Consider the following 16,248-nt stretch of genomic DNA (forward strand, 5'->3'; position numbering starts at 1 on the left):
ACATTCTTCTTAGGTGAACATGGAACATTCTCCAAGATAGACCATATGTTAGGCCACAAAACAACCTAATTTAATTTTTTAAAATTAAAATCATACAAAGTTTCTTCATTGATAAAAATGGAATGAGGTTTGAAATCAGTAACAGAAAGAACTGGAAAACTCACAGTGTGTGGAAATGAAACAATACTCTTAAGCAAACAATAGGCCAAAAAAAAAAAATCACAAGGGAAATTAGAAAAAAGAAAACAAGAATATAACATAGATAAGGGAAACAGTGAAAGCAGTACTCAGGGAAATTTATAATTGTAAAGGCCTAAATTTTAAAAAGAGAAAAAGTCTCAAATAAATAACCTAAGAGTACACTTGAAGGAAATAGAAAAAGAAGAGCAAACTAAGAACAAAGCTAGCAGAAGCATGAAAATAATAAAAATTAGGATAGAGACAAATGATAATAGCAAATAGAAAGACAATAGAGAAAATCAGCAAAACTAAAAGCTGATTCTTTCAAAAGACCAATAAAATTGACAAACTTTAACTATATTGACTGAGAATATTCAAATTAGAAAGGAAAGGGGACATTATTACTGACTATACAGAAATAAAAAGGGTTGTATCTAGAATACGCTAATCCATAAATACAGAAAATAGGTGAGTGGTTACCAGGGGCTGAGGAGGAAGAGGAAATGAGGAGTTACTGCTTAATGAACACAGAGTTTCTGCTTGGGGTGAAAAGTATTTTTGCAAATAGATGGTGGTGATGGTCGCACAACAGTGTGAATGTAATTAATGCCACTGAATTATACATTTAAACGTGGTAAAATGGAAAATTTTATGTTATATATGTTTTACTACAATAAAAATGAATAAAGAGAGTGGGAGAGGTTGATCTTGCAGGGGAGAGTAAGGTCACCTGACGGAATAGTCCTAGAGGTGACTGTCTAGCCTCAGACACGGGCTCCTGGCTAGTGAGAGCTCCTGCACAGTCTCAGCTCAGTGCCTGGAGAATGCCTCCATTCCAGGGCACAAAGCCCCTTTCTTTGCGTTAATTTTTGACTCTATATACAGGATTCATTTTTCCTATCATTTTCCTGCCATGGCAGATGACATGAACTTCAGCTGAAGGCTTCTCCCTGATTGTCTTATTACTTCTCATCCTGTTTATGTCTTCCACTGACCTGGAGCTCACTGAGGACAGAGATTAGGATTTTCTTCTGTGACTTTCCAGGAAGCGGGGTGGTGCTGTACAGTATGGCAGTCAATAGGCCCTGGTGACTTTTGAGCACTTGAAATATGGCTGATGTAAGGGAAAAATATTCCCTGGACTCTAACTCATACTTTGAAAAAAATAAGGTAAAATATCTGAATGTTTTATATTTATGACATCTTTAAGTGGTTTATTATTTTGAATATATTGATTAAAATTAATTTGACCCATTTCCTTCTATCAATGTGGCTCCTATAATATTTGAATTTTATGTTGGCTTCTAATGTATTTCTTTTGCAGTGCTGGTCAAGGGTGTATAGTTGTATAGTTGGTGCAGAATTAATGTACTGGCTAACACCAGGTAGAGTGGAGTCCACTGATGACTGAAAGTCCCCCGGCCACCAATGCCAGCTTCTAGTAATCCTGTGTGGATTCACTCACCAGATTTTCTCTCCCTTCCCAGGATCCCATGTCAGTGAAGATGGTGAAAAATGTATAAATTGTACAAATGGAGTGGATTACACCATTGCCTGGAATAAGCTCTTGTCCTGCTTACCGTGTACAATCTGTAAATCAGGTACTAAAATGGGGACCCCATGCCACGTGTAGGAGTGATGAGGTGGAAATTGTATCCAGCATGGAATCAGGACACCTAGATCCTAGTTCTTGGTCTCTGTCATTCCCTGTTTCATGATTATGTCTTAGGTTAGTAAAATGAAAACAAATTATTTTTATAATGCCTGCCTAACAGTAGGGAAATCTGTTAGACCATCAGTTGGAAGGAGGGTGATAGTCTGTCCCTTGATGGGTGGACTCTAGTTGCAGCATAGAAGGTGTGGCCGAGTGCAAATTCAGTGCTGGTTCGAGCTGGGACATGGGTCTGCTTCTGGGCCAGGTGCAACTTAGCCCAGTGCTCCGTATTCCTGGCCGGTGCTCCACCTCCCTCAGCCTTCCGGGCCCAAGGCCCCTCCGCCTCTCCAGCAGAGCTAGGTTTTGGGAAGTCGCCACGGGTTCCTGTCCACCCAGGGTCTCTCCGATGATACCCTACCCTTCTTAATGACCTTGTGAGCTAATAGGTATTTCCTCCCAATCCTGATGTAGTAAATAATGAATCGTGGTCTTTTTTATGCACCCCTGAGTAGGGGGTACAGGTGAACAGTGATTGTCCGTTATATGCCTCCCCCATGTTACTGCAGAAACTGACCCTCAAGTCTACGGTGAACTGAATGAAGCTGAGTGGGACAGGGGTTTGGGTGGTAAAAAAGGGTTGAGGGACACATGAGGGAAACATATCCCCAAAACCTTATCCTTTGTGTTCAGGTCAGGAAGAAACAGTTCCATGCACCAGGATTAAAAATACACAGTGTCAGTGCAAACCTGGCACTTTCCTCGGAGAAGATTCTCCTGAGTTCTGCCAGAAGTGCAGCACTGGGTAAGACATTAGAGCCAAGGGGGCTCCCAAACACAGAAGACCCGAGTTTCCTGAACCCCTTTCTCTCTCCTGCTTCCATGCAGCCCGGCCACCCCATCAGGGCTTCCCTGTGCCTGTGGGAGCTTCTGAGCCTTCAGTGGCCCATCTTTGTCCACGTCCTCACACTGTCCCCTGCAGGGTCCCCTTCCCACACCTCCTCAGCACACTTTTCCTATGGCCAGGCTGACCTTTCCCTTGGGCACAGTAGACCACTCATTAGGGCCCAGAAGCCTGTCAGTGGCCCAAGAAAAGGTTTGATTTCTTTTGACATAATAAGGAACGAATCAAGTAAAATGCAGCCATATTTATATTCATCTTTATAACAATTCAATCATAAAATGTACTTTTTAATATTTTTTGTGTGCAGGCATGGGCCATGAACCCAAAAGTGCCCATAGCCAATTCATAACGAGGCCGATCCTGTAGCTCCTTCAAGGTTCCCATAAAAACGCTGGTACAACTCAGCCTGCCTTCCCCCAGGCCCTTGTTCCCTCCATAGGATTGTGTTTGCCCTGTTATTGGGATTTAGGGGCCAGTAGTGATTCACTCTCCCCGGACCTCCAGCTTGGCTGTGATTGGTAGGGACAGTCAACAGGTGGAGGACGAGAGATTCCTTGTATTAAAGGTGGACTGGAGGGTGAGGCTCAGCTTGTGCCCACAGGGCTTCTGACTGTTGGCCTAGAGTGAGGTACGTCCTCCTGGGGGCTCCCCCTGCAGCCCAGGCAGCTCAGTGCAGGCCTCACAGAGAAGGCCCAGCTCCTGTAGAAGGTGCAGCTCTGAACACTTAGCAGGAGCCCTACGGACTAAAGTGCCATGCTCAGCTCCTTCTTCAACCCAGCAAGGGGGTGAGGGGACTTATAGTCCAGACAGAAGACTGTTCTTCCTCCACTCTCTGGTCAGGGGATACCAGGTGGGAGGTTGCTCTCTCTTTCTTTTTCTCTTACCTCACAGAACCCCTTCACAACCTCCCTATGTCTGTACCTAGGTGCCCTGATGGCATGGTTGAAGCTGAGCCCTGTACGCCCTGGAGCAACCTCAAGTGTGTCAAACAAGGATCAGGTACCCAGGCCATTGGGGAGGCACCGGTTCCTGGAGAGCCAGTGACCACCAGCCTGGGGCCGCGCACCACTCCCTCTGCCTCCTCAGGCAGTTCACAGCTGGTGCTTGGAATTGTACTGGGGACTATGTGTGTCCTGGTGGTGCTACTGCTGAGTGTATATGCATGTTGTCACTGGAGATGCATCCGTCAAGGTGAGGTTGGCTGCCTCCCTCGCTTCCTGCTGTTTCTCAAACAGAAACACTTTCCCCTCCGTCTCCCAAATTGTCTTGGTCTTTCTACCTGACTCTGATCTCCTTGCCTATGATCACCCCTCCAGCTCCCACCTCACCTCCCAAGGGTCAGGATCGTATCATTCCCTCCATCTTGGGGCTGACCGTCACCTCATTTCTCTGGCCAAGTCCAGGAGGGCAGGCCAGTTCTTCAGGGCCCCCAGCCAGGGCAGAAAGGTGGTCAATGCTTCAACTGGGTGACAAGAGTCAGGAGACGAGGGTCAGGTGCGTTTATACAGCTTTGGTCAGAGCAGAACCCAGCAGAGATTTAATACATGTTAATTTTACTTCTTTCCCCTTCTCTCCCCCTCCTGAGAGTGTTCCAGATTTGAACTGTCCCTTCCCTGTCACCAGGCTCCAGGGACTGTTTGTTCAGTGTCTGAGCCCCCAGCCCACGCCCTGTCCCCAGCACTGTCCTTATGGAGGGAGGTGCTCCTGAGAGGGCCCTCCCTGCTAAGACAGCTAAGACAGACACCCCTTCTCTTCCAGCTTGTGGAGTGGACCCCGAGTGCATGAACACAGTGAGTTGCTTTCTCCAGGACCTGGTGGCATCAGCCCTCAGGGACTGCTTCCTACCCACAGCAAGGCCCTGGGTGGGCATGGTCCCAGTTAGTCCTGTACTGCTGCCCCTGGCTGTCTCACGGGTCCTGGGGGGCCTGGGCTGACTGTAAGAGGGCAACTGGTCCTTTGGGAGCAGCCCACGCGTCTGGGGGCAAGCCAAGCCCTGTCCTTCCTGCTGCTTGTGACACCCTCACCCATAGCCCTGCACCCAGGGGTGTGAGGGTGTCACACAGGGGTGCTGAACTCCCTTAGCACAGCACCAGGGTTCTGGTGCCAGCAGCAGAGTTCTGGATGTGCTGAGCCCGTGCCAGCCTGAGGGGACAGCTTTGGGAGGGCGTGGGGCAGCAGAACCCACGGTGTCCCCTGAGACCCTGCATGGAGCCTGGGTGTAGATTCCTGAGTCAGCTCTTTGCCTTTCCAAGGTCATTTTCCGGCTCTGGTGTCCCCCAAAGGGGCCTGGGGTTCTGGACAATTCCCGCAACGAGATCATCAGCAACAGAAGCTCACTGTCCACGCAGGCCTGTGAGCAGGAACTGGGACACCAGGAGCCTGCAGAGCTGGAACGTGTCCTCATACAGTCCCCGGTGGAAGCCGAGCGTCTGCTGGTGAGTGGGTGACAGCCATGAGGGGCCCTGGCCTTCTGCTTGTCCAGGACTGTGGTAGAAACAGGGGAAGGCCGATGCTGGTCTGGTCCCCTGTCCCCTGGGGACGTGGTGATGGAGGGAGACGAGGAACTGCAGGGAAAGGGGCTGCATGCAGAGGGAGCCCGCCACCCGATATGTGGACTGTCAGCTCGACGGAATGTGTGGGTCTTCCTGTCTGCCCTGTTCTCACTGTATCCCCAGAGCCTGGAACAGGCAGGCACAGAATGGGTGCTCCCATCTTTGTTGTAGGATTGAATGAGGGCTGCATAATAGTTCATTGTGTGGTAGTAAAATAAAGTAGTAACTCATGCCTCATAACAATAGGTATATCAAATTTATTACAAAATTATTATTACATTGAACCTATATGAAAATAAATCTTAGTCTAGATATCTGATCATATTTATATGGTGGCTTTTAGAAGTAGAACTTCTAAGTAAATGCGTAGTAGACGTGCTTTTGAACTGTATTGCATGCACATACACACACAGTTTTGGTTCATATTAATACATCAGTTTTAATGTGACATTGAGTGGTAAATCTGTAGAAATATTTAATTTTTTGTTCCTCATAAGCTTAGAAAGTCAGTCCCTTTAACATAAGGTGAAATTCTCTAATGTCTTAAGAGTTCTTTTAATTTAATGATGAGTTTTAGCATATAGCAATATTATCTAAACAGAATTGATTTTATGACATGATATGACATAAGGGATCTCTGAATTGTTCTGAGTCACTGTCTCATTCCTCCAATCCCATTTAGCAACTGACTCTCCCATCTCCTTCTGTTTTAGCCCCTCCTTTATCACATGTGAAATATTTACATAGACATTGATCTCTTTCCACCCCGCGTGACCTTTTCTGTTTTCTCCCTGCATCTATAGTACATTCTTTTTAAATAAAGAGAAAATGTAAAAGGAAACAAACCAAAAAGTCCAATAATCCTTCTCTCCTGATTAATCACTTTTCATATTTTTTTAAGAGCAGTTAGTACCTATCCAGAGTGAGAAAAAGTAAATATTACAGAAAAGTTCTCTGTGAGTGGCGAAAGCTTTCTGCATTATTTCTGCAGCACTCTCACTCTTTGAATTTCAGAGAAAAATTATTTACGAGAAATAATTTTTTCATGATTCTTCTGAAATCTTTATGCATATGCCATCTATATGCAGTACTCTACCAAGTGAAACTTTCTAATATGTTTTAATATTTGAGAAAGGACCTCTTTTTTACTTTTTAAAAATTTGTTATTTTTACCCAGACAAAATTTAGAATTAGTTTATAATTTCCTCCACCCCCCAAAATCATCGGAATTTTGTTTTTTATATTACCTTAAATTAAAATCCAGGAAGAATTGAGATCTTTCAGTATTCAATATTTTTCTTATCAACGAAGACAGCATTTCAGGTGAGAGGTTTTATTATGACTCAATTAAGATTTGTGTTTTTCTTCAGATAAATGATTCCTATTTCTTGTCAAAGCTGTTTCTTTGTATTTGGTGTGTTTTATTACCCTTACTGGTTGGATCCTTTTGCAAATCTATTTTCTAATTTATTATTTCTGCTATGTTTATTAACATTCATCAAGACATGCATTCATTTTTAAGTACTGTAGCTTATACCTTAGGGTTTTAAAAATATACAATCATATCTAAAATAATGATTATCGTTTCTGCCCCGTTCCACTAGTCCTGCCTGCTTTTTGTTTCACGTCTTGCTGTGTAGTGCAAACCTTATAGAGCATTGTTCAAAGGTGCTTAGAGAAGGCACATGTTTTGGTCTTGATTTGATTTCCTTGGGGAGGCCTTCAATATTTCAAAATTGAATGATGTTGATTCTTGTTTTCATTATGGATGCAGCCCCTAGTTTTTGTTGTGTTTTTTAAAAGTCAGAATTCATGTTTAAGTTCCAAATGCCTTTTCAAGTCTCTACAGAGATGATCTGATGCTTTCATTCCCTTATTTTGATTATTGATATTGTACATTCTTACTGATCAAAGCACCTTCACATTCATGGAGAAAACTCTTCCTTAGATTTTCTGAAGTTCCCCATATATATATATAATTTTTTTTTTCTTCATTTAAATCACATAAATTCCTGTGCGGGAGTGACTGTCTCCTGATGGGGTGATGGGAGTGGACCAGAAGGGGCAGAAGGGAACTGTGTGGGGTGGTGGGGATGTTTCATGTCTCAACTGGGTGATGGTTACTCAGGTGTATACAGTTGTCAGAGCTGGAACAGACACTTAAGGAGTGAGCATTACCACAAAGAACGTGGGCCTCCATGGGCACACAAGCACACAGCCAGTGAGGGGGGCAGGGTAGGAGGTTCCTCTCTATCTCTATAGAGACCTGGGAAGGGAGGTGGGTGCCCCAGATCACACAGCTGGCTGGTTGTCAGGCTCACTTCTGGAAACCAGGACTCCTGACTGGGACCAACGGAACTCTCCGCTGTTTTTTACAGGGACTAGGAGGAGCTGAAGGGTCTCAGGTGAGAAGGAGGCTGCTGATTCCAGCAAATGGCACAGACCCCATTGAAAGTGAGTGTTTTCTTGGGGGTTAATGGAGCAGGAGTGGAGGGAAGAGGGCTATATCCTAACCGCCGTCCCCGTAAGCTGTTAGAGCAGTACAGAGCTGGGGATGCTGGAAAGAGGGGGGCCTATGCTAATTTTCACTGGGAAAATTAGGACCTAAATCTTTTCTCCCACCTCTTCTTCTCCCCACTGCACTCCTTTTCCCCCACCAACGTCTCCTCACACCTGCCTTTCCTCCACGAATTTCCCTCCTCCTTTGTTCAAAGCCAGGTTCACCAACAATGAGGGCATCTGAGGGGCTGTGCTGGCCAGCAGGGCACTCACTGGCCCCAGGAGGCTGCCGAGCACATGACCTCTTCAAATTTGAAGAGCTGTTATTTTAAACTACAAACCAGATTTCAAATTTTAATACAAAAGAGAAATATAAAAAATCCCATTCATAATTTTTTATTTATTGATTGCATGTAAAAATGATAATAATTTGTATGTATTGAGTTAGTACCATATACAGAGGGTGCCAAAAAACTGTATACACATTTTAAGAAAGGAAAACTATTAAAATTGTAATACTCATATGTAATACTCAATAACAAAAGATGAATACGAGTCACGTTTGACTTCTGCAATTACAAGAGGTGCTCAAAGTGGTTACCATCAGTGTCCAGATACTTCTGATTACAGCGAAATACTGCTTGAGCAACGCTGACCAAAATCTCCACTTGTAGACATGTTTTTGGCACCCCTGGTATTTATTGTTAACATTAGTATCAACTATTTTTTTTCATTTTCTTCAATGCAGCTATTAGAAAAATACAAGTAAGTATTCCTGACTCGCCTTATATTTCTCTGGTGTGCAGTGCATTCCACACACATCTCATGTAATCCCCAGTGAGATAAAATGGGGCAAACTCCACTCATCTTGTGTAATCAACAGTAAGGTGAGTGGCGTTTGCCCCATTTTTGCTTACATTCTTGCTCAGCGTGTGTCCCCATCCAGCCCTGCCACAGTTTGTGGGTGAGGCTGTACTGGGTGTGAAGCTAGAGATCTTGCCAAGTCCAGGCCCTTGCTCTGTGCACAGGTACAGGTATGGCAGCCCTGGGACCTTACTCTCAGGACAAGCTCAGTTTCCCTCCTCTGAGGGCCCGTTGTACCACAGTCTGTCCCAGCCTCTGTCTCCTACCTCACACTGCTCACTCTCGCCATGGCGTCTGTCTCCCCTCCCAGGTGGGCTATCCATTAGGGCAGGATTCTCTGTTAACCTTGACTCTCTGTAGTGCCACAGGGACAGGTGAAACCTGGTGCTGTTGACTGGAAGCAGGTAAGGGGCGCAGAGACACAGGTTACCAACAGGGGGCGCTCGGGTCTAGGCCTGATTGAGGATCCTGTGCCCTTTCCAAAGGGTATCCAACCTCGTCTGTCTCTGTGGTTTCCCCCCACCTAGGCCTGAGGCTGTTCTTTGATTACTTCACAAACATCGTGCCCTTCACGTCCTGGAACCCGCTCATGAGGCTGTTGGGCCTCAACGACAATGATATCTACGTCGCCAGAGCTCAGGTCTGGAACCCCAGGGAAGCCTTGTATGAAATGCTAGTGACCTGGCTCAGCCACAAGGGGCGGGCTGCCTCAGTCAACACCCTGCTGGATGCCTTGGAAACACTTGGGGAAAGACATGCAAAGGAGTTGATTCAGGACCACCTGGTGGGCTCTGGGAAGTATGTCTATGAAGAAGGGGGGGCAGGCTCTGCTCCGTCCTGAGTGAAAAGAATCTTTTTAGGAAACCAGAGCTTTCGTACTTATCTTTTCTTCTGGAAGAAGCAGCATGATTGGACACCAGGCTGGAAGACGCAGCTGATACTTGAGCAATACTTGAAGAAACTCTACCATCCAAAAGCCTACATAGCTTTTGGAATGTTCTAAATTTTTTTCAATGCACTGAAAGTATAACAACAAATATTTTATAAAAATTAAACAAACTCTGGGGCCAGCATGGTGGCTCAGTTGGTTGGAGGTCCGTCCTTTTAACGCTGAGGGCGCCTGTTCGATTCCCACATGGACCAGTAAGCTGCGCCCTCCACGGCTAAAATTGTTCAGGCTGGTGTGAGCTGCTGTGAGCGGCCGACCTACCACCAGCGACTGCCTCAGCCAGGGGAGCGCAAGCCTCATAACACCTGCATGGGCCAGGGAGCTGTGTCCTACACAACTAGACTGAGAAACAACTTGAACTGGAGTTGTCGGGGGAGGGGGAGGCGGAAGAAGGGGAAAAACAAGAAAACCAAACTCTGGAAGTGTGTATAATAAGATTCTATGAGGATTGTCGTTTTATATGTTCATATGTGTACTGAGAATTGTTTTAGAATGTCATTCTTTTCAATTCATGGCGTTTTTTCACCTAATAGACGTGGACTTTTTTTTACTTGTATTTTTTATATTGTAATATATTACATGTTATACACCATGTTGGCAGGTATCCATTTACTTTTGTCTAACTATGTGATATACATTTTTCAATTTTTGTGTTTATATAAGCCATGGAAATCTTGTGGAAATGTACTTGTTAGATTTTTAGATGGATTATCAAGGTGAGAATATGCCAAAAAAAAAGTATAGGAAAGGAGGGAAAAGCTCCACCTCTGGGTAGGCACTGGTGATCCCCAGTTCTCCCTCATACGTAGTTTGAGCTTGTCCAGGATGACTTGTCCAGGATGACTGGCAAATTCCACAGGGACCACTCTTTCCCACTTGGTAATTTTATACATGCATGAGTATTTATAATATTTATAGATAAACATTTACAAGTGACCAGAGACGTAGTATCCACGTGCAGCCCCGTGGCTGCGTGTCCCTGACCTGGGAAGTTGCGGGTGGGCCACGGACGTGGGCGGGGAGGGTGGGGGATGCGTTAGATCTAAGGTGCCAAGTACATTCTATGTCCTGTGCCATTCGGGACATGTTAATGAACCTTCAGCCTCATCTGGGCTCAGGGGAGACAGAATGGGGATGTGCTCCCACTGTCTGCCCTGGTCTCAGGGAGGAAGAGTGCTCATGGATGATGTCAAATGTTTGCGAACTTAGCACTGAATAGGCCCTCTCACTTCTTTTTTTTCCTTCCATTTGCTTATTTATTTCAAGACTTTATTAGATTATATAACATGTATTGCACAATACATGATGCCAGTAATTTAGTCCTTGGTGCTACAGCCAAGAAGGAGAGAGGAAGGGAGAATTTATGAGAACTGCTGTCACATAGACGCAGCAAGTTCCAATTTGTCAACCTAGCCCAGAGAGGAAGATGGGGAGTGAGTTCACAAAGCAGCTCTATCTTCCTAGGATGCAGCAGTACGATGTTTTGTTTTGTTTTTCTTTGTCCCTGCAGCCCATGCCAACACACATGGGTCTCCATCTCCTGTTCCTAAAACCCATGCCAGACACCTAGTGTCACTCTCCCCTGTGCCTGCAACACATCTCTTTCCGTGAGTGTTTCTATCTCTTGCAGCTGCTTCTGATACTAGACCTCAGATGTCTCACTCTGTGTCTGTGTCCCATTCCATCCCTTGAACGTGTCTATCTGCTATGCTTCAGCCCATACCAGCTCATGTGTGTCTGCATTCTCTCTGCCTCCAGTCCACCTAGACGACCAGTATTTTCATTTACTGTTCTCTAGCCCTTGTCTGAACTCGTGTGTTGCCTGCAGCCCGTGTGGATCTCAAGTGTCTCCACCTACTGCGCCTCACTTCGTTGTTACTCACCTATTAAAGGACATTTGGTTCCTTCCAGATTTTGACAATTGTTACCAAAGCTGCTTTATATGTATGTATATTTATATTCTTCGTGGTTTTTATGTGGATATATGTTCTCACATCCGTTGAGTAAATACATAGGGGCATAATTGTTGCACCATATAGTATCACTGCTTAGCTTCACGAGAGGTTCTACCATTTCTATTCCCATCAGCAATGAATGGGATTTTTTATTGTTTCACATCCTGTCTAGTAATTGGTATTCTCAGTTTATGGTATTTAGCCATTTTAATAGACGGGTAGGGTAACTCATTATTGTTTCAATTTGCATTTCCCTAATGCACAATGTGTATTGTTTTCCAAGAATTTCTCAATGTTGAGCAATTTATAAATGTGTGTTTCCCATTTGTATATATTATTTAGTGAGGTACCTACTCATATTGCCCTATTTATTTAAATTTGAGGAGTTTGGTGCTTATTTCCTGCTTATATGTATTATTCGGTAAGATATCTACTCATATTGCCTTATTTATGTTCATTTGGTGAGTGTGTTTTCTTATTGTAGAGTTTTACTAGTTCTTTGAATATTTTGCATGCAAATCTTCCTTTGGATATGTGTTTTGAAAATATATTCCCCTAGTCAGGAGTCTAGGAGATGGAAATAGACTGGAAATGCTTTTCCATTATTTGAACATTGTCTTTCACAGAATGGACATTTTAAGTGTGGTAGGTCCACATTATCAATTTTTTCTTTTCATGGATCGTGCTTTTTCTGTTGTATAGGAAAACTGATCATCAAATTCTAACTCGTGTAGATTTTCTCCTAAGTTTCCCAGTATAACTTTTATAGTTTTGATTTTATATTGAAGGCAACGAGTGATTTTGAGTAAATGTATGTGTAAAGTACAAAGTTTGTATCTGTGTTAATTTATTTCCTTATGGTCATCCATTTGTTCCTTCATCATTTGTTGATGATGATTAAAGACTAAAAGACTATCTTTTTTGTGTGGAAGTGCCTTTATTCCTTTGACCATGGTCAAGTTGTCTCTATTTGCACAGGTCTATTCATGGGATCTTTATTCTGCTCCATTTGTCTATGTGTCTATTTATTTTAAAATATCATTCTCTTTTATTTCTGTTTTAATTTTTGTGCATGTTTTTATTTTTCAGAGATTTTTATTTAAAAAATATAGCTAACATAACAACAATTATATCAGTTTTAGGAATACACCATAGGTGTTCAACATTTATATACCTAAAGAAGTGATCACCATGATAAGTCCAGCAACCGTCTGACACCGTCCCACGCTGTCACAATATTATTGACTATATTCCCCATGCTGTATGTTACATCCCCATGACTTGTTTTATACCTGGAAATTTGGACCTCTTATTGCCCTTCACCTTCTGCCCCACCTTTTTTAAATTTTAAATTACAGTTCACATTCAATATTATTTTATATTAATTTTAGGTGTACAGCATAGTGGTTGGACATTTGGATAATTTAAGAAGTGATCTCCCTCTTTAGTCTTGTACCCACCTGTCACTATACATAGTTATTACCATATTATTGACTACGTTCCCTGTGCTTTACTTAATATCCCCATGACTATTTTGTAACTACCAATTTGTACTTCTTAATCCCTTCACCTTTTTAACCCTGCCCCCAAACCCCTTCCCATCTATCACCCCAGTAAATCTAGTACCCAACTGACACCATAGTGGTTATTACAACATTGTTGACTATAATCCTTATGCTATACCCTACATCCCCATGACTGTGGGGTTTGACCATGTCCACAGCTTAGGTGCTGCTGTGTGGGGAGCATACCACATGGAGCAGGATTTGCCCCAGTGGGCTCTGGTGCCTGTTGAGACCGCGCTTTGTGTGTGCCTCTCGTAGAGCTAATTGGGTGGTGCTCTGCTGTGGTCTGAAGCTAACTTCTAAGTATGTTGGTCCTGGGGCCTCCTGGGAGGGACTCTGTTGCTGGTCCAGGTCAGCCACTGCCTGTGACCGGCCGGGGAGTACCTGGTAAGAGCTACAGTGATCCATGGTTGTTCACTGCCTGTGCTGTACCTGGAGGTGCATGGGAGAGGCCACACTGCAAACCAAGGATGACTGCCACCAGTACCTGGTCTAGGGTAGCTCTACAAAAAGCCAGGACACTCTGAGGCCTGCTGCCACCTGCCAGCTCCTGTAAGATTCAGTTGCTTATAAAGCCTTTTGTGGTACGCAAGTTGGGTGAGGCAGGGTCTCAATGAATCAGCAGGGAGGAATAGGCCAATCAGATTCAGATTTGGCCTCTGAGGGCGGGCTCAACACAGGAAAGATGGCGCCTGCCTGCCGGCTGCGTGGGACAAGGGCCCCACACAGGGAAGATGGGGACTGTACCTCTAGTCCTTGCCTCAAATTTACACAACTCAGTCTCTCCCCATATGTCTCTGATGCCTCCAGAGTGACCGTCCCTCCACTGGAGCCCAGGGTGAGTACTTGCGCGGGCCATTTAAAAGGACACCTGGGTTTCCGGCAGCCCTCTGTCCCACCCAGGCAGTCAAAATCCCCACTGCTTTTCATAGCCAGAAGTTGTGGGGGTTCCTCTTCTCAGCATTGGTGCTCGGGGCTGGGGAGCCTGGTGTGGGGGCTGGGGTCCCTCGTTACTTCGTGGGAACTTGTGGCCAAGATGTGAGTATGGGAACAGCTCATTTCATGTGTCTGCCTCTCCTACCAGTCTTGATAAGGTTTCAAGACTTCTTTATATCTTAATTATAAAACTTAATTATAAAACTTCTGTTCAGCGAGACTTTAGATGGTTCTCCAGATTAATTTTTCTATAATTTAGTTGAAATTTTGACGTCTCCACCGGATGAGGCAAGCAATTTGTCTACTCCGCCATCTTGGAACTCAGGTGTAAGGTTTGTTTGTTTTTTTAATAATAGCCATTCTCACAGATGTGAAGTGATATCTCATTGTGGTTTTGATGTGTATTTACCTGATTAGTAATTTTGAGCATGTACCTGTTGGCCATCTGTATGTCTTTTTTTGGAAAAAGACATATTTCTGCCCATTTCTTAATTAGAACATTTTTGTTTTTGTTTTTGCTATTGAGTTGTATGAGTTCTTGTTTATTTTGGATATTAGCGCCTTTCAGATATATAATTTGCAATTATTTTCTTCCATTTAGTAAGTTTCCTTTACATTTTGTTGATGGCTTTTTTTTTTTTCTCCCAAGACCTATGCAAGGAGCTTACTTTTTGTGTTTTCTTCTAGGAGTTTCATGATTTTAGGTTCTTACATTCAAGTTTTTAATCCATTTTGAGTTCATGTTTGTGTATGGTGTAAGATGGTGGTACAATTTCATTTTTTTGCATGTGGTTGTCCAGTTTTCCATTTATTGAAGAGACTGCCTTTTCTCCGTTGTATATTCTTGGCTCCTTTGTCATAAATTAATTGACCATATATGTGTGGGTTATTTCTGGGCTTTCTACTCTGCTCCATTGATCTATGTATCTGCTTTATGCCAATACATTGCTGTTTGAATTACTATAGCTTTGTAATATATTTATAAATCAGGGAGCATGCTGCCTCCAGCTTTGTTCTTTCTTAAGAATGCTTTCGCTATTTGGGGTCTATGGGGACAGAGCCAAGAGTGCAGTTTCCAGGCTCTCGCCCTCACGTGGAAAGGTGCTCACTCAGGTAGTAAAGGGCCATCAACTGTGATTGGATGGCCATCAGCTGTGGCTAGTTGGCCGTCAGCTGTAACCAGTGAGCCATTGGCCACTAACATAACTGCCGTGGCTACGCTAGAAGCAAATGGGGGCTAGCAAGAAGATGGTGCTGGCAAGCACGGATTGCAGTTAGCACGGTGGATTGCAGCTAGCAAGTGAAGTTGGTTGGCAGAGAGAAGTGGACGGCAGGTTTCGGATCGTTTGGCTCCTGCTTCTGTGTCTCCAACCCAGCCGCCAGACGAGAATATAGAGGTAAGACTCCCCTATCTATGGCTCCGTGGGTGTTCCTTTTTGGCCTCACCATGTCCTGCATTCTTGTGCGGGGAGCGGGACCAGACACCCCGTATGACATCCTGCATGATAGGGTCTTTTATTGTTTCATATAGATTTTAGGATTATTTGTTCTATTTCTGTGGAAAATACCATTGGAATTTCAATAGTGATTGCATTGAGTCGATATATTGTTTGGTGTAGTATGGGCATTTTAACAATATTCTTCCAACCCATGGACATGAGTATCTTTTCATTTATATGTGTCTTCTTCAATTTCTTCCATTAATATCTTGTCGTTTTCAATATACAGGTCTTTCACCTGCTTGGTTAATTTGTGCCTAGCTATTTTATTCTTTCTGATGGCATTGAAAGTGGGATATTTTCTTGTTGTCTTTATGATAATTCATTATTAATGTATTTTTGTATACTAATTTTGTATCCTGCAGCTTTACTGAATTCATTTATTAGTTCTATTAGTTTTTTGATGGAGTCTTTAGTGTTTTCTGTATATAATATGTCTCCTGCAAATTGTGATTGTTTTACTTCTTCCTTTCCAATTTGGATGTCTTTTATTTCTTTTTCACCCCCCTAATTACTCTGGGTAGGATTTCCAATATTATATTGAATAAAAATGATGAGAGTTGGTATCCTTGTCTTGTTCTTGATCTTAAAGGAAAAGCTCTCACCTTTTCATATTGGGTATGATGTTAGCTGTGGGCTTGTCATATGTGGCCTTTTTTGTGTTGAGGTGTGTTCCCCTATATCCGCTTGGTTG

The 16,248-nt window shown here is 43.7% G+C and overlaps 1 protein-coding gene across 1 annotated transcript in view; it reads left to right on the forward strand.

Moving 5' to 3' along the window:
- Nucleotides 1-9,671, forward strand: part of TNFRSF10B (TNF receptor superfamily member 10b) — a 36,951-nt gene extending 27,280 nt beyond the window's left edge. Inside the window, exons 3-9 of the mRNA XM_033134745.1 lie at nt 1,668-1,781; nt 2,525-2,636; nt 3,661-3,926; nt 4,494-4,525; nt 4,988-5,170; nt 7,666-7,741; nt 9,178-9,671. Of these exons, the coding sequence (XP_032990636.1) occupies nt 1,668-1,781; nt 2,525-2,636; nt 3,661-3,926; nt 4,494-4,525; nt 4,988-5,170; nt 7,666-7,741; nt 9,178-9,491 (1,097 nt within the window). The 3' untranslated portion in view covers nt 9,492-9,671. The remainder of the gene's footprint in view (nt 1-1,667; nt 1,782-2,524; nt 2,637-3,660; nt 3,927-4,493; nt 4,526-4,987; nt 5,171-7,665; nt 7,742-9,177) is intronic.
- The last annotated feature ends 6,577 nt before the right edge of the window (nt 9,672-16,248 follow it).

This window comes from Rhinolophus ferrumequinum, chromosome 18 (assembly GCF_004115265.2).
Source record: "Rhinolophus ferrumequinum isolate MPI-CBG mRhiFer1 chromosome 18, mRhiFer1_v1.p, whole genome shotgun sequence".
Lineage (NCBI taxonomy): Eukaryota > Metazoa > Chordata > Mammalia > Chiroptera > Rhinolophidae > Rhinolophus > Rhinolophus ferrumequinum.